General features: G+C 43.1%; 2 protein-coding genes and 1 non-coding gene across 7 annotated transcripts in view; all 3 read right to left on the bottom strand.

Moving 5' to 3' along the window:
• Nucleotides 1–954: 954 nt before the first annotated feature.
• On the bottom strand, nucleotides 955–7,386 carry LOC139568491 (BUB3-interacting and GLEBS motif-containing protein ZNF207-like). 2 transcript variants are annotated; one of them, XM_071390344.1, is made up of 11 exons: nucleotides 7,176–7,350; nucleotides 6,499–6,625; nucleotides 6,259–6,394; nucleotides 5,941–6,132; nucleotides 5,625–5,706; nucleotides 5,350–5,414; nucleotides 4,630–4,763; nucleotides 3,314–3,412; nucleotides 2,318–2,542; nucleotides 1,930–2,086; nucleotides 955–1,777 (listed from the first exon to the last, which is right to left on the bottom strand). In XM_071390344.1, the coding sequence occupies exons 1-11, from the start codon at nucleotides 7,214–7,216 to the stop codon at nucleotides 1,632–1,634; spliced, it is 1,404 nt and encodes a 467-aa protein (XP_071246445.1). In that variant the 5' UTR covers nucleotides 7,217–7,350; the 3' UTR covers nucleotides 955–1,631. The 2 variants fall into 2 exon arrangements, with proteins under 2 accessions (XP_071246445.1, XP_071246446.1); XM_071390345.1 differs by lacking the exon at nucleotides 3,314–3,412 and having other exon boundaries at nucleotides 7,176–7,386.
• Nucleotides 5,185–5,322, bottom strand: LOC139569018 (small nucleolar RNA SNORA49). The gene has a single exon (XR_011673854.1). It is a non-coding gene; the product is annotated as a small nucleolar RNA SNORA49 (small nucleolar RNA).
• Nucleotides 7,387–13,238: 5,852 nt separating the features above from the next.
• The window catches only part of LOC139568489 (rhomboid-related protein 3-like), a 74,608-nt gene continuing 63,451 nt past the window's right edge, over nucleotides 13,239–24,395 (bottom strand). For all 4 annotated transcript variants that reach the window (XM_071390339.1, XM_071390341.1, XM_071390340.1 and 1 more), the window contains 4 exons: nucleotides 22,812–22,924; nucleotides 16,586–16,686; nucleotides 15,505–15,565; nucleotides 13,239–14,992 (listed from right to left, as the gene is read on the bottom strand). In XM_071390339.1, coding sequence (XP_071246440.1) covers nucleotides 14,721–14,992; nucleotides 15,505–15,565; nucleotides 16,586–16,686; nucleotides 22,812–22,924 — 547 coding nt within the window. In that variant the 3' untranslated portion in view covers nucleotides 13,239–14,720. The remainder of the gene's footprint in view (nucleotides 14,993–15,504; nucleotides 15,566–16,585; nucleotides 16,687–22,811; nucleotides 22,925–24,395) is intronic.

Genomic DNA, 24,395 nt, shown 5'->3' with positions numbered 1-24,395 from the left:
GGTTTTTCGATTTTAATATGCTATGCAGTGTTTCCCCTAGTATATTTTTCCAACAGCGGTGGCAAAGTTAGCGTGTGGGGGTAGTGGGCATGGCAAATGGCAAATTTTAGAGGCCCTCCTCTCAGCCACAGAGAAACTGTAGCTGTTCTAAAGCAAGTTTACTGCAATTCTACACATTTTGCCATGAACATTTTACAGGTTTAAAGCTAATTTCCTGCAATTCTACACATTTTGCCAGGGCTTATGCATTGTTCTTAATTTATCTAAACGACTCAAACACAAAATCAAAGGGGGACCTATGTCATGACATTTAGGAATTTTAGATACCGTCTCATTTTTATTTTGGCAATTTTTATTTCAAAAATATATTGCTCCATTATCGTTTCTATATTCCTGGTTTTAGTCATTTAAATATATTTTTTTGCAGTGGTGGCCATGGTTTAGCAGCGGCGTTGTGCTGCTGCTAAATGCATATAGGGGAAACACTGATGCACCATAGTGAACTAACACCAAATAAGGCCCTCTGACTTGAAAAGCTAGACAACCGGAGGACATGAGTAGGTGGTTCAGGAAAAATACACCTGACATCAAGTAAACTGTATATTTATCATCAACTACTCACACACAAACACACACACAGTATAGAGCACTTGCATGCAAATGTTAGTGAACCTAAGGTGAGGAAGATAAACTCATTCAGGGTGCAGGTTTAAATGATTGGATTACTATTAAAGAAGGTCTAGGCTATAAACTTATCTGCATCAAGACAATTTGTATATTAAAACATGTTTTAAAAATACCAGAGACCTAGAAAGTTGACATCCTATTATTTGAGCAATATTTCATAAATACAACATTTATGTACAAACCTTCATGATGAAGGTACTAACCTTCATGGTACAAACCTTCATGAAGCCTCATCATCCCCATCCACGGGTCAGGAAGAAAACAGTGTTGGATTTTAAGTGAGTTTTATTACAACAGATTGTTTAAAACAGTACAGAGAATAAATTCACACAAGTTACCCTTTTGATCATGGAATAAACCTGAAATAAGAATGAAGCTAGAGACTGATAGATAATAATAATCCATAGATCTGGTGGTAAACTACTAAACAGTTGGAATCGTCATCATAAAGGAGGACCCTCACCAACCATACGGTTGGGGACAGGGCGTCCAACAACACACAAAGTGTGCTGTGAGGGCCTCGTCACAGAAAATCATATATTTACAGGAAACTTGCCTTTTTGTAAGGGGGGGGGGGCGGTACGATCATGTTACTCCAGCAGCGAGCAGTCAAAACAATATGAACCATATTTAACACACTTCACTTCTACAAACCTGAGTGAAACATGAGAAGAAAAACACCATACATGTATCAAATCTGCACAACGACAATGTGGCCTTTATCATCAAGTTGGTGTGTTTTGTTTTTTCTATGTTTTTCCCCCATTAAAGATGTCATGTTAAATGTCCGTGTGCTGCGTATATATATATTTTTTCATCAATACTTTTCTTCACCATCACTGGTTGGTCTTACTGCTCATTGGCTTGGGCTAGTTTTAAAAACCACAAGGTGAGAAAAGGTTTAACCGCCAAACCTAGTGAGGGGCCAGGTCGTTGCGACTTCTTCAGTATCGTCCTGCAGGAGACATGACGGGGGGCCTCATGCCCATGGGAGGCCCTCCTTGGTATCCCATCGGAGGACCCTGCCCATACGGAGGCATCCCGCCCTGCATGTAGCCAGGCATGCCCTGGGGGGGACCACCATACTGACCTGGAGGGAGGAGGAAGCCTTTTGAAACATCACACTCACAATGCAAGTGGCAAAAGCAACAAAAAACATGTTTTGACTGGTATGATACTTGGGTCTTTCGTGCCATCAAAGGCTAAAAGTTTCTGGTCTAGTGATGCCATAACGTCTCTTACCGTGCATGGGGTGCCTCATGCCAGGCTGCTGGGGGGGCATGCCCTGCTGTGGGGGCATCATGCCACCCACGGCCGCCACAGGAGGGGCAGACATGTGGACCTGCCCCTGCCTGGGCACGTTACGCTGGTACCGGGGCAACTGAGCCCGTCGCTCCTCCTGTTGCCAGGCAGACAAACACAGAGAGGATTCTTAGACAGGACGCAACACTAGCCTATCCCTTTCAGTGCAACGGCAAGGACAAATCACACAACTCATTTATATTAGATTTAACTAATTTGCTTTAAACAAATATTACAAGTATCAAAACAGTAACGTGACAGATAAATGTACTTTATCTCATTCATTACTTACTGTGAAAGGGCAAAACGCAAAGCAGGAGCAACTTACCAGTGAGATATCCTCATCAGGGTGGATCAACTTACTGGTTGCACTCATGGTGGTGAGGGTGGCTGGCTTACTGGTCACTGTGGCGGGGGGCTTGGCTACAGTGTTACTAGGGGGGTTAGAGGACGAGGCAGAGGACTGGGTGTAGGCGGGGAATGTTGCTTTGGGAGGGTCAGAGGAGGTGGAGGGCGCGCTGTGGGGCACAGCTCCAGAGGCACTCTGCTGGGCCTGGGAGACAGGAAGGAAGAGGCACCGTCAGATGGGTGAGCGACTCATCATAATCACACACCGATTACAATGCTCTCCTCTCATAGGGATCAGTCATTTAGACATTTGACCTATTGATTCCTTAGAAGTGCGTTCTAAACAGAATTTGTCCCATGATTTTGAAACAGAATTTGTCCCATGATTTTTGATCACAAGCGATTGGTTGATTCCTCAGATTTTTATAAGCAGAGTGCACTGTACATCAAATTAACGCTGAACCGATTAGCACTTGAAATGACTGGAAAATATCAGGATTCCACAGGTGGTTATATTCATATAAAATTGCAGTTTGAAAAGGTGATTGAAACGTCAGTTCAGCTGAAACACTCAAGAAAAACTTGTCATATCACACATTGCTGATGAGCATTGCATTGTGCAAAATACCATCTGAGGAAATCATGCTAACAATTCAGGGGAAGGGAAAAATTACTAAAATGCAAGCTGTGCCTAAACAAAATACATATTTAAATCACCAATCCAGTGCTTAGAAAACTAAGGCAGGCCACACACAGGCATGCAGAAAGTCCTCCTAAGGGAAAGCCGACCGGCAGCTCATCCTTTTGGTGGAGCGATTCATAAAAATGCATAAGTAATGACAAAAAGCCTGCTGAATATGTTAACTTATGTGTATGTCAGAACACAGACATTTTGTAGCATTCCCAACCAAATTAAGCGGATATGCTGCATGCCACAAGCGTCTATGGGACATGGAAGTGAAAGAGTCCTGCCTACTTGTGGAGTGTTAGAGAACAGAGGCTTAGAGGCAGCAGACTGAGAGTCTGCAGTGCTACTGGGAGAGGCTGTGATGGTGTTTGGAACATGAGAGCCCATCTGCAGCATAAAGAAGAGAGGCAGAGTGTGAACAACACTAGCAGAACCTAGAGTGAATACCAGCAGCTCTAGAGAGGAAATCGAGGAGAGGGCAGTTTGATAATGAGCTATAGTTGACTATTGTTCCTTACTATGGATGCATTACCGATACAACTTTGCTATTGCTGCGCCCTATTAGGCTTGGACGGTATACCATATACCGGGGTATTTGGAAATAGCCACAGGATGTACCGTTCAATACCGTTGAAACTATTTCTTTGGAGATTGCATAAATGTTAATATTTGTTCCTACATTTCAAGTAAATACCTGCAGTCAAATTGTGCAATATGTTAAAAGACAATGATTGCGCATTTCATTTCACCTGTCAGATAATTTTTCATTATGAAGCTTACCGCTAGTACCCAGTCACATGGTGTTTGTTTACAAGCACACAATAACGAGACCAGAGCCTTGTGAGTCACTCATTGTTGTGCAGAACACGCCAGGTGATCAGGTTACAGTATGAAATTCACAACTAAATGTTCACCAGCTAGATGTTTTATAACTTTTAAGTAAATAGTCTATAAAATGTGCTAAATGCTCTGCAGCTGTACGTTTGGTTTGCTAATTTAGTAGCTAGTTAGCTATCTAGCTAAGTGGTTAGCTTCTTACAAAATTAATTATATTGCAGGTAACAGCAGAAAACCCCCTCCTGGATCAAAAGCCTTGCCGTCTAATAATTGTGTTGTGCGTGCAGCAAACTGTAGCTTTTCGAAGTTACTTTTATAACTTTGTGAGCTGGGATGTCTGTCCTTAAAACAGTTTAGGTCAGAGGCTGTCTAAATGTTCAATGTGCTCTTTAGCATTTAGTTAGCATTCTATGGGATTTTACATGTACTTGTTAGCATTGCTAATCTTTGGATTACAAAAGCTCAGCGAGGGTTTGAAAATAATGCCCCTTGTGTTCAGTGCCGATATTACCGAATATACCGATATGGCACAAGGTCTGTATGACAATCTGGATACCGCCCAAGCCTACTCCCCATCATTAATGATGATACTCTGATAGTATGCATGTGCCTGAGATGAGCGCACCAGTACAACCATCTTACTACAGAGGAAATCCTCTTGGTGAATTATTCAATGGACACCATTTAAAATGAAGAAGGTAAACCAATGAGTCAGATATGACAAGCTACAGCTCCATCCCACCTCGCCTCTAGGCAAGGTGACCCACCTGTACTGCGCTGGGGAACAGGGGCTTGCTGACGGCAGCAGGGGCTGCTGCGGCGGGCCGGGGCATCCCTGCCGGGGTGGGGGGCTGGGCCATGTGGGGCATACCAGGACGGTGACCCATGTGTGGTGGCATTCCTATAGACAAGACATCAGGTCTCAATATCAAATCACAGTTCTTTCTCAAGAAGTTAGGGGAGCAGATGGTTTCTAGGACATGATAGAATGGAGAGTGAACATGATTTTGTGCTACTAGAGCTAGGACGATAAACCGAAAATGATCGACATCAACCACTTATCGTGGGCATTTTGCTGATATCGTTCATTACAATAAATAACCTATAGGGCCCTACTAAAGAAATGTGACGTTTCAGCAAACTTATTTTGTTTCATTTAGGTGATTGATAACCGAACAATCGATAGCTACAACATTCAAAGTAGTAGTATTTTTTAAGGGTAATATTAAAACAACTGTGGTGCACATTCATGTTTCAAGCTTATCATTAAATATAGTTTTGTCCATGTCGCCCAGCTCTATGCACTATTCTAGTCTTGTGAAATTGTCAACTCGCTCACTCACAAGCCTCATATAGGAGAATAGTCCTAGATGAGAGGTGAGAGGGCCACGGTGCTGTATCCCCTGTCAATGCCAGACCACCCCACTGAGTACAGAGTGACTGGAGTAAGGGAGGGGAAGAGGAGTACCTCCTAGGACAGTGCTTACCTGGCGGCATACCGGGCATCCCTTGCATCATTGGAGGCATCATCCCTCCCATCCCGTGCATCATGCTGTATGGAGATCAAACCAACAGGTGTGAGTTTCAATCTGAATGATCAAATCTAACTGTCTGAAGCTTTAATAATAAGGCAGATTCTGCAACAATGGACCAGTTCGGGGCGACATTTAACTCCTGCAAAGAGTGAGCAAACGCACCATGGCTAAGTGTGTCATTGAGAGAGGAAAATGTCACCCACTGAGTAGTATGAGTTAGTACTCACCCTGGTGGCATTCCGTGCATACCAGGGGGCATCCCATGCATCATGGGCGGGACACCGTGACCTGGCATCATAGGGGGCATTCCTGCATTGGGGAGAATAGGGAAAGAAATAGATTTTAAACACACCAGGTATAGTTTATCAGCCATTATATGGTGATGAAGGGAATGTATTTTTTCCAGTTTGTGATTTGTTCAGAATGGGCATGATTCATTCACAATTCAGAGCAGTTGAACATTTTTGCCAATCATCATTACTTGATGCAAATGTCTTACTGGCAGAACAGAGCAATCGTATGGCCATTCAGCCCATGTCCTACCTGAGTAAGCTCCTGGTGGCATGCCTGGAGCCCTGGCCCCGGGGAGGATGCCTGGCTGGGCCATGGGAGGGACGTAGCTAGCCTGGGGCTGGGCAGCAGGCATCTGCTGCTGAACGAACGAAGGGCCTGGAGCATCATCGTCGTCGTCATCCTCGTCAGAGTCGTCCTGATTCTGCTTCTTCTTCTGGCTCTCTGAACACAAGGGGGTATTTTAGCCACACAATATTTCTTTAAGATGATTTGTTCTGGCTGTAGACTTCTATGGTCTAACCCCCACATTTCTCAGTACAAATGCAAGAAATGTTAACACTAACTAACCCTGCTTTTGTTCCAATGTCCGTCTCCTCTCCTGCATATCCTTCTCTGGAATTCCTTCCATGCCATAGATTTCCAATTCTATGTCTACCCTTCCAGGTATAGCGTTGGGGACCCCGTCGATGGTCTCTTTGTGAACCTGAAAGACACACGACCCACGCCATCAATGATTCATATCACAAATAAAAGGTATGACCACACAGATTAATGAATAACCAACATGTTGTTAATGTGAATACCAACCTGCATACAGTGGATTGCCAGCCCTGGACCAGTGTACAACTTCTTGTGACATATATGGCACTTAAAATGTTTGGCCTTTTGATGTTGGATGAGGATCTTTTCATCATCGAAATCTCGATTACAATACCTTCAAGTTGTGAATTAAGGAAATGTCATAGAGTATAAACTAACGTTAGCAAGCTAGCTAACGTTAGTTGGTTGGTTTCAGTTAAATCAATCGATGGTGCCTGCTCCCTGATATTGACGTTACTCCTTTATTTGAACGTAAGGTATAGTTACTCTTTGAGCACAACTTCTGACCACCATCTGTGACAGACAAAGTATGCCGAGTAAGCGTCAAACTGGGTAGTTGTAGATAGCTACATAATGAATACAATAAGTTACTTTGCTAACTAATAAATCCGCTAACGTTAGCTAGTTAGCGAACATAGCTAGATTTCCGGTAAAAATGTTCGTCAATATACACCATTTAGGTTAACTTTGTTGAGATAAAACTAAAAGAGAGTGTTGTAAAATTAAATTGCCACAACAATATTAAAAAACATACGACAAAGTATCAAAAGTCTTTACAGGTTTTGTGAGGCCTACAGTATCTTAGTAGCTACCTTGCTAAGCATTCGAGCCCTCACTTTCCTTTCATGATTTGCGTTTGGTCTATTCCCCAAACCAAAGGATACCAGCACCATGGCTTCATCTGCTTCTTCTTCTTTCGCCCCATCTTTCAGATAGTACTTGGAAAGCTAACGTATAATAACAAACACTGAAATCCGTTTTTATTATGTCATAAACATTAGCGACATGCTGTATGACAACGCCGAAAATGGCGCTTCTTCAAGTGGAGGAAGTGGATTATGATTGCACCCACAATGCTGTGCTGATGGAACACGTGCACAATTCCCTAAACAAAGTGATTAAAATACGTCTTTCCAGCATTTTGACGAAGTTGTACCTTTTGGGGGATTTGCTCCGATATAATCGGAATTTAATAATCATACCAAAATATTATATTTTTTTATGTTTTTCTGCTCGCGTCATTTCAATATATTCTGTTCTGGTGTAATAACTGTAATGTCCACATGGGCGCGACATTGCACCATACTATTGTGTGGTGATGAATGCGTCAATGCTGAAATCAATTCAAATGTAGATCTATATAGTCATTGACTGAGACCTGCTGAATAAATACGAACACATTGAGTTTGAGTTGCGGGCCTAACCCTCCTTATAATAGAACAACAACAACAACAACAACAATTAAGCAATAAGACATGGGGGGTGTGGTATATGGCCAATAAACCAGCGGGACTTTTCTTACGCGGAGTGCCTGATACAGCCGATTAGGCGTGGTTTGTTGGCCATATAGCACAACCCCCCGATGTGCCTTATTGCTATTATAAACTGGTTACTAACGTAATTAGAGAAGTAAAAATAAATGTTTTGTCATGCCCGTGGTATACGGTCTGATATACCACGGCTGTCAGACAATCAGCATTCAGGCTCGAATCACCCAGTTTATAAAACTGAACAGCACCAACTTACAATGCATGCCATGCATTATGATATGGATGTTCAATTTCATTTGATTCAATAAAATTTTCTAGAAAAATGTATTAGATCAGCACATAGACTCAATAGGGCCTATATTGTGAGTCCCCAGTGCCTTGCATATAAGCCAGACTAATTTGAATAACTGAAAATAACTATACCCAAAGCTGTGCTCAGCAGTCTGAGCAGAAAGGAAACAATACATCTACTTCAGAGAATGTCCATCTCACCCTCCCTCCCTCTTTCTCTCCCTCCTCCTCGCTCCCTTTCTCTCTTTCTCCCCCCTCCCTCCCTTTCTCTCTCCTAGGTAAATGATTAATTTGGAAAATGGGATATTTATGCAAGTGAGTAAACACAACAGAAGCCAATTTCAGGGCTCCTAATGAATGTTAAATTGTATAAATTGGGAACTGCTGTTGTTTCCCATAGGCAGTGACTAGACTGAAGAGAGACCACAGTGGCAGGCCTCCCTTCTCTGAATGAATTAGGGCCGACTCTTGTACTCAAGCATTTATTTTATTTGTATATATTTTATTTTACTTTTATTTATTTTTTTACAATAAACAAAAACACACATTAACAAAAACAATAGACAACTTAACTTTCTACATACATTTCCACAATTATGAATGATATCACACTTGCTCAGACCCACATGTTCCCACCATATCCACACCCAATGTTGTTTCTAATGCTTGTAAGACTTCAAATTGTTTTATGTTGTTTCTGTCTGTAGCCAGATTTTAAAATATATATTTAAATAATAAGGCATGTAATTTCGTTCATTATGTTCCAACACTCCCTCCGTCAATATCAGTCATTTTTAAGTCTTGGTTCCAATAGTTTCTATATGTTTTTAATAGATTGTCAGTTGAATAGGCTTTCTGCAAGGTTTTGTATATCTGGCCTATCCAATGGTGACCTGTCATTTTTAGCTAATGTGGGGCATGTTATTTTGGCATTAATACGTGTCACATATTAGTTTGCAAACAATTTAAATTAAATTAAATAAATAATTGAGTTAATAAAGCCACATACAAACTTTTTTTTGCTTTCTTGAGTAAGGCAGCTCCAAAATGCAGGTGTTTCAGCCTAACTCAGTACTTTCTGTGGTGGGGCAGCCAGCGGAAAATACAGAGCGTAGCAGTTTGTAGTGTTCTCATGGGGAGCTCGAAAACTCAAGCCCCTTGGGGTGCTGCCATAGAGTTACATTAGAAGTGCCCATCCAAGAAGACTCAAGGTCTTTGGCCACAGATAAAATGACCTCAAATCCCGTTATATCTACAGTAGCTTTGATTGGACTGATCATGTCAACATCATACTTTCAAAATCTTAGCTAGCAGTCATCATCATGAATCAAGACGACAATCTACTGGCAAATCCTTTTTAACCCTTGTCATATGAAGAGAAATAATGAAGAGAAATTATAGATAAAACGTATCGGTGCTCATCGGCCATTGGACCTAAACATTACACAACAAGTTGGAAATCGCAAATTCAGTAATGAGTGGTTTGGAAGGAATCAGTGGCTAACTGCAAGCATTGCAAAGCAATCACTAGCCTGCTATTCAGTGGAGAGGGTGTGGGGTCCCAAGTCTGGGGTTAAGGGTCTCTTTTCCAAGCTTAAAATGATAAACATTCAACATTGGCCATGCTGTCAATCCAGCATAATTTCTGTCACGCTCAAAACAACTGTTAACTCGTAATTGGGAAATCTCAACACTGAGTTCAAGTCAACTGGGAAAACAGGAAAAAAACGAGCTCCGACTGGGAATATACTTTTTGAACGGTCATCCAACTCGTAATTGTAAGTCGGGAACTCTGGCCTTTTTCTAGAGCTATGACTTGAAGATCACTGACGTCATCATGATTCAACCTTGTTTTTTTTCTGAGTTCCCAGTTGTATTGAAAGCACCATAAATCCAGAGAATGCCAGACTTTGATGACTAACTTTGATGACAAAATCTGCCCACAAAGGACCGCCGCGCCACCTTCCTGTTCAAGTGAGCACAGCACAACAAGGTGAGTCCAAAAAATGTATTGTATGCTGCTGCATAAATTATGTAATATTCCAGGGAGATATGTATACTGTAGCTAAGAAAGTAATACTAAGTGTAATGTTGTGTAATAAGCTGTTAGTAGCCCATGTGCCACACCCTAATAATTTGGTCTATTTTTCCCTCTTAATTTCACCTAACGTTACTGTTCTGATTTGGTGTACAGGGAGAACACTGTAAGAACGGCCCATGTTCTGAATTCTGTCGCTGTATATTTCAAAGGTGCTGAACAAATAGTTATATTGACTACGTCCGTCCTAGCTCGCTCATTAATGTCTTAATCTAAATTACGGATTGCCTCTTATCCGCTTGTCGTCCCCTTACGCCATATTTTCTACATCTCAATTGTCAGTCGAAACCACATTTGTTTAAGCAAGTCAGCCCTATCAGCTATGTTTTTTTGAAGACAGTAAATGAGGCTGAATTAACTGTTTGGATGCCAGACAAGGCTCCGCTGATAGCCAGGTGTAGCAGTGGTAAAGTGTTGGGACTGCTGTTGGGACTTTGCTTTTGGGACAGTTTTACAGCGCATTCAGAAAGTATTCCCACCCTTTGACTTTTTCCACATTTTACCTTATACACACAAATGTAAAGGGATGAATAAGAATATGTACATATAAATACATGGATGAGCAATGGCCTTGCGGCATAGGCAAGATTCAGTGCATGGTATAGAATACAGTATATACATATGAGATGAGTAATGTAGGATATGTAGACATTATTAAAGTGGCGTTATTTAAAGTCCCGTCAATGTGGATGGGGGGTGCTCCCTCTGCTGTTTCCTGAAATCCACGATCACCTCCTTTGTTCTGCTGACGTTGAGTGAGAGGTTATTTTCCTGACACCACACTCCGAGGGCCCTCACCTCCTCCCTGTAGGTCATCTCGTTGTTGTTGGTAATCAAACCTACCACAAACTTGATGATTGAGTTGGAGGCGTGCATGGCCACGCAGTCATGGGTGAACAGGCAGTACAGGAGAGGGCTGAGAATGCACCTTTGTGGGGCCCCAGTTTTGAGGATCAGCGGGTGGAGATGTTGTTTCCTATCCTCACCACCTGGGGGCGGCCCATCAGAAAGTCCAGGACCCAATTGCACAGGGCGGGGTCAAGTTTGGAGGGTACTATGGTGTTAAATGCTGAGCTGTAGTCGATGAACAGCATTCTTACATAGGTATTCCTCTTGCCCAGATGGGATAGGGCAGTGTGCAGTGTGATGGCGATTGCGCCGTCTGTGGACCTATTGGGGCGGTAAGCAAATTGGAGTGGGTCTAGGGTATCATGTAGGGTGGAGGTGATATGATCCTGGACTCGTCTCTCAGAGCACTTCATGATGACAGAAGTGAGTGCTACGGGGCGATAGTCATTTAGTTCAGTTAGCTTCGCTTTCTTGGGAACAGGAACAACGGTGGCCATCCTGAAGCATGTGGGCACAGCAGACTGGGATAGGGATTGATTGAACATGTCCGTAAACACACCAGCCAGCTGGTCTGCGCATGTCCTGAGGACGCAGCAAGGGATGCAGTCTGGGCCGGCAGCCTTGCGAGGGTTTACATGTTTAAATGTTTTACTCATGTTGGCCACGGTGAAGGAGAGCCCACAGGCTTTGGTAGCGGGCCGTGTCAGTGGCATTGTATTGTCCTCAAAGCGAGCAAAGAAGTTGTTTAATTTGTCTGGGAGCAGGACGTCGATGTTCGCGATGGGGCTGGTTTTCTTTTCGTAATCCGTGATTGACTGTAGACCCTGCCACATACGTCTCACGTTTGAGCTGTTGAATTGCGACTCTACTTTGTCTGTAACTACCCTTAGACTTAGGGAAATGTAAACCTTTCCTATTTATTCTCTGAGTTTTATTTGCCCATATAAAGTCTGTTATGGCCAAGTATACTAAGAATGTCTTCTGTAGGGTAATTAGTGTTACTGAAAACAAATACAAAAACTTCGGGAGCCTTGCCATTATAAAGAGGTTTATTCTACCTTTAAGATTCATGGGGAGATTGATCATTTTAATTAGATCCACTTTCAACTTGTTAAGTAATGAGATAAAGTTATCTTTATGTATTTTTTCTTTGTTTTAACCTATTACGCATCCTAAGTATTTCATATTTTTTTGTGGTCCACTTAATGGATTGCTGTAGATCACGAGTTGTTGTTTTTATTTTTCCTATTGCCATTATTTCCGTTTTTAGAGTATTCCCAAAAATATTTTTAAGAAAGGAGGCATTAAACTCAATATTAGTCAGGTATATCAGGAGATCGTCAGCAAATAAGTTTAGTATATATTCATGGTACCAATACTGATACCTGTTACGTTTGGGTCCTCCTGTCCAATTATTTCTACAAGCGGTTCAATTGCCAGTGCAAACAGGAGGGGGGAGAGAGGACATCCCTGTCTTGTGACCCTTTCTAAAGCAATTTCTTCAGAGAATGTATTATTTGTGTATATTCTTGCTTCAGGGTATTTATATAATATTTTTATGAAATGTATTATTTCAGCTGGAAAGTTGAATATTTACAAAGTTTTGAATAGAAAACACCACTAAAGACGGTCGGTCGAAAGCCTTTTCCACATCAACAGCCATTATTGATCTCCTCACGTATTTCATTGATTACTTTGACATCAACTGTTTTCCTCAAGGCCTCTTCGGCCACTCAGGCTAGAGCTCTCGCCAAACAACATTTGGAAAGTTAATCCGGTTTTGTGACTGAACCAGCTTTGGTCCGAGGAGGTCTTTTTACACAACAGCCCTGACCACAGAGAAAGACTGGTGTGTGTGTATGTCTGGACACTATGATGTTTGGAGCGAGGCAAAATACAAATGGGTTTGTTTAGATATCTTCACAACGCTGAGACCTTTTCTCTATTGGTCCCTTGTTGTCTCCATGGTTTGTCTATGTGAAAGAGGCCTTAGTCTACTCTAGACAATCAGTTTGCTGAACAGTCATCTCAGCTAAAATGTGTTGCTAAAAAACTGTCTGGCTGGGGTAGTTGTGCAGTAGGGTTATTGTATGTGTGTATGTGTGTGTGTGTGTGTGTGGGGGGGGGGGGGGGGGCAGTAAAACAAAAGGCATTGAAGGAAAATGGTCTTTCAAAACACTTGTGCAGGTTGAATCATAAATAACACCAAGAGGTCAGAATACGTTTCATTATAAAAACAGTTGAATGTATTCCAGTATTCAGTATTTACATATCAAATCTACAAAATATGCACTTGTTAAAATATTGTCAGTTACCACTATGTTCCGTATCATAGACCTTATTATATACAATCAACAAATGCTAAATACACAGGATATTTTACACATCACATTGTAGACCAATTCAAGAATCAACAACCGGCTATTGTATGTTAAAATATTAATTTGTTAATAATTACAGTCTTTCTTATGATTTATTTTGTGTGAAGCGGCATAACGCGAGGTTAAGTTAAAGTACACGCTTGAGCTAGCCTGGGTGCCAGTCTGTTCCTGGTACCATGTCAACTCCATATCACTCATTGTCATGCCAAACATCTGTGGCTTGACAATGACAGCAATGGAGTTGGTAAGAGCACTAACAGATCTGGGACCAGGCTAATCTGAGCCTTGGCTGGTTGAGATGCGACGTGTTCTCCTGTTGAAGCAAACACAGCATCCAATACAACATGACTTAGCTTTCTCCTTAATATGGGCATTGACAGTACAGTACTAACTGAAGGCTAACTCTGGAGAGAGGGACCTATTTACATGTAGCACCATTTCCACAGTCTGTAACAGAGTTAAATATTGAATACGTATCAATAAGTCTGTGCTAGAGGGAGAATGCTGACGTTCAACTCAACCAGTACTCATCCCAAAAGGCAACATATTCCCCTATTAATAAAACAGTACATGTTCTCTGTAGTGCTCTGTCTTTTGTATGCTATTGGTTAAGGGATGGTTTTGGCAACAGTCAGGAACACAGAGGGTTCGAACATCACATATATCTTCGTTTCAACTTCCATTTCCATTTGCACATGACAAAATAAAGTAAGTCAGTGTAACCTGGATGATACTGTCCACTCCTCCAATACTGTCCACTCCTGCAAATGGCACACACACACACACCAAAGGCAACAACAAAAACGTAAGCCAATTCTCCCTGCAAATATCTAGCTTGAGTACCGATCTCTTTCTGCTATAGCCATTTGTTTCTGCCAGACATATTGTGAAAGGCAACAATGTAGCATCGTTGAATGTATAAACAGTCAGGTAACCAAAGAAAAATCAGGAAGTTGGAACAAAACCATATCACGTCAGATGTACACAGTACAGTGTAACATGTCAACAGTGGAACATTTCATAGCTTCAGTCCAGACTTACAGAGAATAGTACTATAGTATGACAGATCGAAGACATGTGTATCATAACAATCTCCAACCCTATGAAATTGTCCTTCATTGAAGCTAGCTGTCATAATAACCTCTTTCTTACAGTTATAGGCACCATTGGGTTTAAGAGGAGATGCTGCCATACTCTGTTCCATACAGTACTCTAAAATGAAGATACAAATTCTGAAGTCTTGGACCTAGATGGTTATGTTCCATTGGATCTGATGTACGTAGTTGGCCCTCTCAGTTTGCCCTCACAGGCTGGGGGAGCTCACGGCGTGGGTGGGAGCCGGACGTCCAGCAGGCTGTAGGCGAAGACGTTCCAGAAGACAGCACAGAGGACAAAGAGGAAGTAGACGGAGAAGAAGATCCAGAATAGAGACTGCTCTTGGAGACGCTGCTCGTAGTTCTGGAGGACTACAACCCCCAGGGTGAGCCCCACCATCACACCCCCCAGGTGGGCCACAAAGCTGGGGTTGGGGCAGGGCGGGAAGGCCGGCGGGTAGAACCGCAGCCACACGGCACGGCCGAACTCTACACTCACTGACGAGGGGGGAGAGAGAAGTGTTACCATAATGCTGTTAATAGTCCTGTTTCCATAGTGAACAAGTGATATTGTTATTTTTAGTTTATTGTAAATACTGGTATGTTTATCTCTTACAAATCATGGTAACTTGCCAAATTGTAATCGTATGCTTATACTAAAGTGAAAAATAAGAAGTTGGTTATGTGCTATAAAGGTTGAGACCACAACAAACCCGTCCTCGTTGCTCACATTAATCTTACATGAGTGGGTATGTTCTTTCTAAGCTTCTATTGCTAGCCACAGGGCCCTTCCTGTCTCCAAACCTACATCCACCACGGTACTAACTAGGTCAAGAGCAAGGTTATTGTAACAGTACGCAAGACCGGAGGTCCCTCTAGCGACTTTGTTTTTTAATGATCCAAATAAGCCGTGTGTTGGATTTGGTTACCTGCAGGCTGTGGCTAGTCACACAGTGGTGTAGGAATTTGGATTTGAATATAGAGAAACTTCAGAGTTTAGACAGACTTACTGCAGACCAGAGCCATGGCCATCCGGAACAGCTTAAACTGACATTTCATACCCGACCAGTTCTGGGGAGAGAGGAGCAGAGTGAGTTGATGAGAAAAGGAGTGAGAGAGAGAGAGAGCAAGATAAAGGGTTTATGATTCAGGCCAGGAGTTTTCCCATGTTAGATAACATGGACCTGGGTTTGTCCCTGACCATGTAACCTGACCAGGAAAAACTCCTGGCCCTATTAATAATGATCCACGACACTAAGCCTCTTTCATTACCTTCATAAGATAGTAATGTAACAGACACCTATATCCAAAGCGACTTACAGAACTGTCAACATTCAGAGTGACACATAGATTACAACAATAACATATCTTTCCCCTTCCATGATCGCTTTCAGAGCCAACAAAGATATCATGTGATGACCCTTGATCTTCTCCCTTTTCTTGCTGTTGTAGGAAATCAAATTTGTCTGAGAGGAGGAAGGACCCCCGAGGATTGTAAAGTGCCCACTAGTGTAAATATTTGATGACAGGGACCATCCAATCATATAGACATCAGTATGGCCTTATTGGCCCCTACTTCTAAGGTTATGCCTTTGTAGGGTAGTGTGCATGGATCAAATCAATCAGAGCACAGCTAAGGTCAAAGGTGAATTTACATGCAGCCTCAGAATGGGAGAAAATCAAGTTATATGACAACTATCTAATTACACTCTTTAAAACTATGCAGTGCACACACACTCACGTGCAACATACACACACACACACATTCAACACTTTGAACACTAGATAGTCGACACACCCTTCCACTCTTTGTAAATGGTAAAGCTGAACGGCAGGAATGAATGGAATCCATAGACTGACAGAGCACCTGCTGGGCCCCAGAAGGCCCTGCTTTGATGCCACATGATGTATGTCTGAGCATGATAGTCATCTCATGACAAGAGGGCTGCTCCTGCTCTGACGCACACACACACACACACACACACACACACACACACACACACACACACACACACACACACACACACACACACACACACACACACACACACACACACACACACACACACACACACACACACACACACTTACCATGACGACGTTGGCCAGGTGTGCTGAGACCAGGGCGTAGACTCCTCCAGACGACCCCACCACCGGAGCAGTCATATCAGTGACAGACACGGCCAGGGAGCCTGCCAGGGTCAGAGGTCAGAGGTTAGAATCAATCAAATAATCAATCACCTTCATATTCACTGGATCATTAGAGCAAATTCATATTGAATATGTCAATTCATATCCATCGTTATAATGTATCTCAGAGCAGCTTCGGAAAATGATAATTGATTCAATGAGCAGCTTCAAATAAATAACATTCACAGGTAGAAACAGTAGATACTGTATATGAACACAGTCACTCCTGATGTTTTTTGTCGTTGTATTTAAGCACAAACAGAGGCTTACATTGGCCAATGAGTCACCATTGATCATTTTAAGAATAATATGTATCAACACAGTCTGTTAGGAGACTCTTGGTGTTATACTGAATGGAGCTTACCACTGGTACCATGGTGGCACCAATTCACCCCCATTCACAGAAGAGTCAACCAGGCATTGATAGGAGTGAATATGGGGCAAGTGAAAGATTGAATACCCAGTGAAAATTGGTGTAATACAACCAGAGCAGCAGACACAACCAGAGCAACAGACACAACCAGAGCAACAGACACAACCAGAGCAACAGACACAACCAGAGCAATAGAGAACTGCTTGCTGATGGGGAGTATGGAATTACACATAGAGAGAGTTCCTAGTGTTCCCTAGGAGGGTGTGTGGACAGAGGAGTTCTGACACACTCTATATGCAGGCATGTGTGCGCAGACACACACAAACACAAGTGTACACGCACGCCCACCTACCTACCCACACACACTATACCCCAGGGGTGTATTCTCCCCACTCCTTAGCTCTGCGTCCATTGGCCGGCTTGCTTGAATTATGGATGCTAACTACATGAGACGCACCTGCCTACACAGCACTGGGGAACATGTGGGGTGATGAATGATCTCCACTGTGTGTGTGTGTGTGTGTGTGTGTGTGTGTGTGTGTGTGTGTGTGTGTGTGTGTGTGTGTGTGTGTGTGTGTGTGTGTGTGTGTGTGTGTGTGTGTGTGTGTGTGTGTGTGTGTGTGTGTGTGTGTGTGTGTGTGTGTGTGTGTGTATGGCTGCTGTCATGAAGAGTCTGCTCTGTGTGAGCTTTACTATAGTGAATATATTTCAGTCTTCTGTGATGTATATAAAGTGTAATATTGGGATGCAAACTCAAAATGTAATACAATCAAATCTATATCTGACATGGTACAGGTGTCCTCTTTTTTTAATCCCATAACCATGTGTGTGAGGTGTATACTTTTGTTTCAAAGTAGATTTGTTTAAGACTACCAAGAAACCCTTTGTGTGACCCTGATTTAGCCCACTGCAGTAAAAGGTTAAATCACCATATGATAATAAGTCATCACAATCAGGCTGCTATTACTTGAGTAAAAGTCTAAAATCATTGTTTTAAATATACTTAAGTATCAAATGTAAAAGTAAAAGTATAAATCATTTCACATTCCTTATACTAAGCAAACTAGACAGCACCATTTTCTTGTTTTTGCATTTTATGGATAGTCAGGAACACACTCCAACACTCTGGCCATCATTTACAGATGAAGCATGTGTTTAGTGAGTCTGCCAGATCAAAGGCAGTAGGGATGACCAGGGATGTTCTCTTGATAAGTCTGTGAATTGAACCATTTTCCTGCCCTGATAAGCTTTCAAAATGTAACAAGTACTTTTGGGTGTCAGGGAAAATGTATGGAGTAAAAAGTACATTATTTTCTTTAGGAATGTAGTGAAGTAAAAGTAAAAGTTGTCAAAAATATAAATAGTAAAGTACACCACTGCATATGTGAGGTCAAGCAAATACACATGCATGTACAAATCACGCACACACACACACACACACACACACACACACACACACACACACACACACACACACACACACACACACACACACACACACACACACACACACACACACACACACACACACACACACACACACACACACACACACACAAACAATACAGAGGCTCCATTCCCTTGGTACCACCATATTGTCAATGGTTTGATTTGAGGGAGATGAAGGACAAATCGGATCTACCTTTTTCAGTGTAACATCAATATTCCTTTAAGGAGGACAGTGAGGAAGTACTGCATGTCAGACTAAAAGAGAGAGCAACGAGACACTGAAGACACACACACACACACTGAGACCAAGCAGCCACTACACTTAGAAGTTTAACAGTACATCACATCATCAATTAACTAGAAAAGTATGAATGTACTGTATTATCTGAAATACCTGAACTAGTTGTAGTAGTTAGTGCTCTTCCTGAAGTAGGCTGTTACCAGGTGTCATTTAGATCAAAGCAGAGGAGGTGTGTGTGTAATTAAAATGTATTTAAGCATCAATCACTGAATGGAGATCTAAGCAGATGATTACATGTTTCCTGAGACACACACACACACACACACACACACACACACACACACACAGTAACACACACACACACACACACACACACACACACACACACACACACACACACACACACACACACACACACACACACACACACGCACACGCACACGCACACGCACATTAACACACAGCAACACACACACACACAGATAGCGAGAAATATAGAAATACACACAAACAGAGAGATACACACACACCTGTTAGACAACACACACCGCCCTGGTTCCTCTGCTCAAGGTGTGTGTGTGTAGACAGATGGGAAGACCATTATTGCCACTATTATCTCTGTTAATATTATTGTTTTATCACTGTACCAAACCCCCACACCCACTAAAGGACTTCCTTCCCTTTGTAGTCTCTCTGGAGGCCCTCTGGGTCAGTTGTTGGGTGAGAAACTGACGTGTCATCTATCTTGTTTGTTGGTTAAACTTCCAAACTAGGACACCAAACTAGGAATCCTGCTGCCAATGAGGGAATACTAAGTTTGGCCACATTATCTACACAGCATCAGTGCTACTCATCATCAGAGACCGGTAGAGAGTTCAAAGTCACTGGCTGTCCTTTAAAACTTCAGAGTCATCTTATAATTATCACAGATATTGAAAGTGGTAATTGAGTGTTACTCTCTCCGTGTCTCTACGTGTGTGTGTGTGTGTGTGTGTGTGTGTGTGTGTGTGTGTGTGTGTGTGTGTGTGTGTGTGTGTGTGTGTGTGTGTGTGTGTGTGTGTGTGTGTGTGTGTGTGTGTGTGTGTGTGTGTGTGTGTGTGTGTGTGTGTTTGGGCTTGTATTGCTATCCTCGTGGATTCCGTAAATCCCCAAAAGTCCCCACAAGGATAGTAAAACAAGAGGACATTTGGCCGGCCCCACGAGGACAAAAACTATTTTAGGCATTAGGGTAACGTTTAGGAGTTAGCGTTAGGTTGAGGGTTAAGGGTTAAGGAAAATAGGATTTTGAATGGAAGTCAATTTTAGGTCCCAACAAGGATAGTAAAACATATGATGTGTGTTTTTGTTGTTTGTGCCTGCGTTCGATCATGAGTCTCTCTAGGTGACTATTTGCATTGCAACCCCCCCCCCCCCCCCACCCCCCTCTTTTACGCTGCTGCTACTCTCTGTTATTATCTATGCATAGTCACTTTAATAACTCTACCTACATGTTCATATTACCTCAATTACCTCGACTAACCGGTGCCCCCGCTCATTGACTCTGTAACGGTAACCCCTGTATATAGCCTCGCTATTGTTATTTTACTGCTGCTCTTTAATTATTTGTTACTTTTATTTATTATTTTTGTAGGTATTTTTCTTAAAACGGCATTGTTGTTTAAGGGCTTGTAAGTAAGCATTTCACTGTAAGGTCCACACCTGTTGTATTCGGCACATGTGACAAATAAAATTTGATTTGATTTGTATTACAGCCTTAAAAATCTAGTCCCTTTTGACCTCTGACCCTGAGCCTGTTGGTACAGCTGAGCACTCCTCTCCACCATAACAAAATGTACCCAGACAAAACAACACAGAAGACAACCTCCCTACACACGCACACACAAACACACTCCTCCTTCCAGTGGGTCGATATCTAATTAACCAGCAGGTTCCCGTGGGGACAGTGACCCTCTCAGTACCACCACCGTGTGTGTGTGTGTGTGTGTGTGTGTGTGTGTGTGTGTGTGTGTGTGTGTGTGTGTGTGTGTGTGTGTGTGTGTGTGTGTGTGTGTGTGTGTGTGTGTGTGTGTGTGTGTGTGTGTTTGTGTGTGTGTACACACCCATCTTCATACACAGCAAGATATAAAACCTCATACATATATACAGTATTTATCTCCACAAACACACACGCCTATGTAAAATGAACACACACACAAACTTTACACACACACACGGAACGGGTCTCCCGAGTGGTGCAGCGGTCTAAGGCAGTGCATCTCAGTGCTAGAGGCGTCACTGCAGACCCTGATTCGATCCCGGGCTGTATCACAACCGGCCGTGATCGGGAGTCCCATAGGGCGGCGCACAATTGGCCCAGCGTCGTACGGGTTAGGCTGTCATTGTAAATAACAATTTGTTCTTAATTGACTTGCCTAGTTAAAAAAAAGGTACACAATTACACTCTCTGCTGGCAATCCCTTACCCTGCCCTTCTACAGCTTCTTCCCACCCACCCACAGGGCTGTTATATCCTTGCTAAATATCCCCACACGTCTCTCAAACATCAACAATTTTCATCCAAATATTTCCACTCCGAATGTTTCCTGAGCATTTAGTTTCCAGAGGGCAACGGGCAGAAATCCCTGATAATGTTTGTTTGGCTCCAGAGGTAGTTCAAACTAAAGCTGGATTATCGCTCCACTCCTCATGTACAGTGCATGATGAACACGCAGTGTAGAACATACCCCATGGTCACATGGTAATCTAGTGAGCACTGAGCCATGCTGAGCCAAGCCGTGCTGGGCCAGGGGAGAGAGGGGAGAGAGGAGGGAGAGGACGGAGAGGGGCAGAGGGAGAGAGGGGAGCCCTGGGCGCTCAAATGACATTAGCAGCTAAAGTCACTAGGGAGCTAGCGATGACAACTGCCTTCAAAGCCTCTTCCTCTCTCTGATGCATAACATCCCAGTAGGCTTGGTCCTCTTCCTCTCTCTGATGCATAACATCCCAGTAGGCTTGGTCCTCTTCCTCTCTCTGATGCATAACATCCCAGTAGGCTTGGTCCTCTTCCTCTCTCTGATGCATAACATCCCAGTAGGCTTGGTCCTCTTCCTCTCTCTGATGCATAACATCCCAGTAGGCTTGGTCCTCTTCCTCTCTCTGATGCATAACATCCCAGTAGGCTTGGTCCTCTTCCTCTCTCTGATGCATAACATCCCAGTAGGCTTGGTCCTCTTCCTCTCTCTGATGCATAACATCCCAGTAGGCTTGGTCCTCTTCCTCTCTCTGATGCATAACATCCCAGTAGGCTTGGTCCTCTTCCTCTCTCTGATGCATAACATCCCAGTAGGCTTGGTCCTCTTCCTCTCTCTGATGCATAACATCCCAGTAGGCTTGGTCCTCTTCCTCTCTCTGATGCATAACATCCCAGGAGGCTTGGTCCTCTTCCCCTCTCTGATGCATAACATCCCAGTAGGCTTGGTCCTCTTCCTCTCTCTGATGCATAACATCCCAGTAGGCTTGGTCCTCTTCCTCTCTCTGATGCATAACATCCCAGTAGGCTTGGTCCTTTTGCTCTCTCTCTCAATATTCATGGCCTTCCTATTGAACATGGACAAGTCTCTCTCTCTTTCTCTCTCTCTCCTTCTCTCTCTCTCTCTCTATATCCCTTGCGTTCTCTCCTTTACCTCCCTCCCTCCCTCCCCCATTCTCTCTCTCTCTCTGGAGTGTGTTTTGAGATGATCCACTTCCACTTCTCTCTGTTGTTCTGGACCGGTGGGGTAACAACAAGAAAGCCTGTCAGAACACAAGCCCATCTGTCCCAGACATATGTGTTTTCTGAATGACTGTTATCCAAACACAATGGGGTGAAGCCTGACAGCAGGGGGTTGAATATGTGTGTGTGTGTGTGTGTGTGTGTGTGTGTGTGTGTGTGTGTGTGTGTGTGTGTGTGTGTGTGTGTGTGTGTGTGTGTGTGTGTGTGTGTGTGTGTGTGTGTGTGTGTGTGTGTGTGTGTGTGTGTGTGTGCACCTGGGCCCTGTGTGTGTGTCCATCCGTCAGTCTGTGTGTGTACCCTAGTCCAGTACTCACCTGCCAGTACACCACACACGTAGACCAGTCCTATCCTCAGCGCTCCATGGACCATCTCAAGAGGGACTCCCACCAGCAGCTGCATGGCCATGTTCAGACCCAGGTGTTCTATCCTGCTGGGTCACAACACACAGCCGTCAGTTAGAGGACAGGACGCATCCACACTCATATACAGTTTATGGTCATATTATCTATTTTATCTGTAGAGCAATGTTTCAATCCTGGAAGTAGGAGGCCTGATCGAGGATCAGGTCCCCCAATTCATGTAATCTCATGATCCAAGATTAGCACTCCTACTCGAAGACGTTCTATGAATACTTGTTTAAAGCCTCTATATTGGATGCCTGTATAGCTTTTAGAATCTGTTTGTAGGAGAGTAAGTGACAAAAAATAATTGAATCTATATCAGAATACTCTCTACCCCCCTGTAACCTCTCCCTCAATGAGCACCAGGCTAAATTCATTATCATTAAATTAGCCCCACCCGATGGTCGTAGAAAGTGATGGATGGACGGATGGATGGATGGATGGAGGGTGGGAGGGAGGGAGGGATAGCAGGCAATGTGTTGCTGAAAGATAATCGTGCCCACAGAGCATATAAGACATTTAACAGATATTGATTATCCAGTGAACATACTGTAATAGTCTCCCCTGGGGGGACTTACAGTAGCTCTAGGAAGCAGCTCATACCGCCATTATCAACAACAACACATGACTAAAGGCCAATGGTGACTGGGGATCATATGCTTCTGGAGGGAAAGGAGTTAGCATGTAGGCTTTACTACAACATCAGAACTAGGCCAACTGTATTGCAGCAGTGCTATCCACTGGTTTTGGCTCTAGTGCTAGTGCATCAACATTCTGGGAACACACCAATGTCTCAGTATTGATCCAGCATTTTGCTTGGCTCCTGCTGCCATGTGCTGGCAGTTGACACATTTGATGCGTTCTCATTGGCTGAGATTTTAGCTTTGTCCTCTCAGTCCAACGATGGTGCTGGATCCCTAACAGGCTTTTACAGTGTCCCTCCTCTCCTCTCTCTATCTATCTATCTGACCAGCTGTGTAGTGATCTGTCTGACTGTGATAAGTCCGGCATATTACACCCCTCCACAATGTAATCCCTTCACTGGGTCAACAACACTGCTGATCCCTTCCAATTGACAACAACACAAACAGAATGCACATGTCAGCCCACAAAAAACACAGGACAACACTCCACTAAACCAACAGCAATTTTTTTGGTACTTTTTTTAGGGGGTCTAGGACAACATTAGTAGATTACTAATGACCAAAGACTAAGCCATTTCCCGGCCACTTAAGATTTGAACCGCCCCTCTGTTTGACCTTCGTTTTGGCTGCTTAACTCCTTATGTTTTCATCAACGTAAAAGCAGGAATTGACTTCTTATCCCGCCTTTAAGCTGGCATTGAGTGTACTGTACAGCAGCTCAGTGAAAACAGCATTGCGTTCTTTGTTTTCCTTTGTGGTTGTCTAGACAATGACAGTGATCCATGTATTTGTCTGTGCCATTGTTAAGAGACAACGGGATGTCTTCTCATAAGAACGTGTGTGTGTGTGTGTG

Source organism: Salvelinus alpinus, chromosome 2 (assembly GCF_045679555.1).
Source record: "Salvelinus alpinus chromosome 2, SLU_Salpinus.1, whole genome shotgun sequence".
NCBI classification, from domain to species: domain Eukaryota; kingdom Metazoa; phylum Chordata; class Actinopteri; order Salmoniformes; family Salmonidae; genus Salvelinus; species Salvelinus alpinus.
The sequence above is the reverse complement of the archived record's forward strand: the minus strand, read 5'-3'. Positions and strand labels throughout refer to the sequence as shown.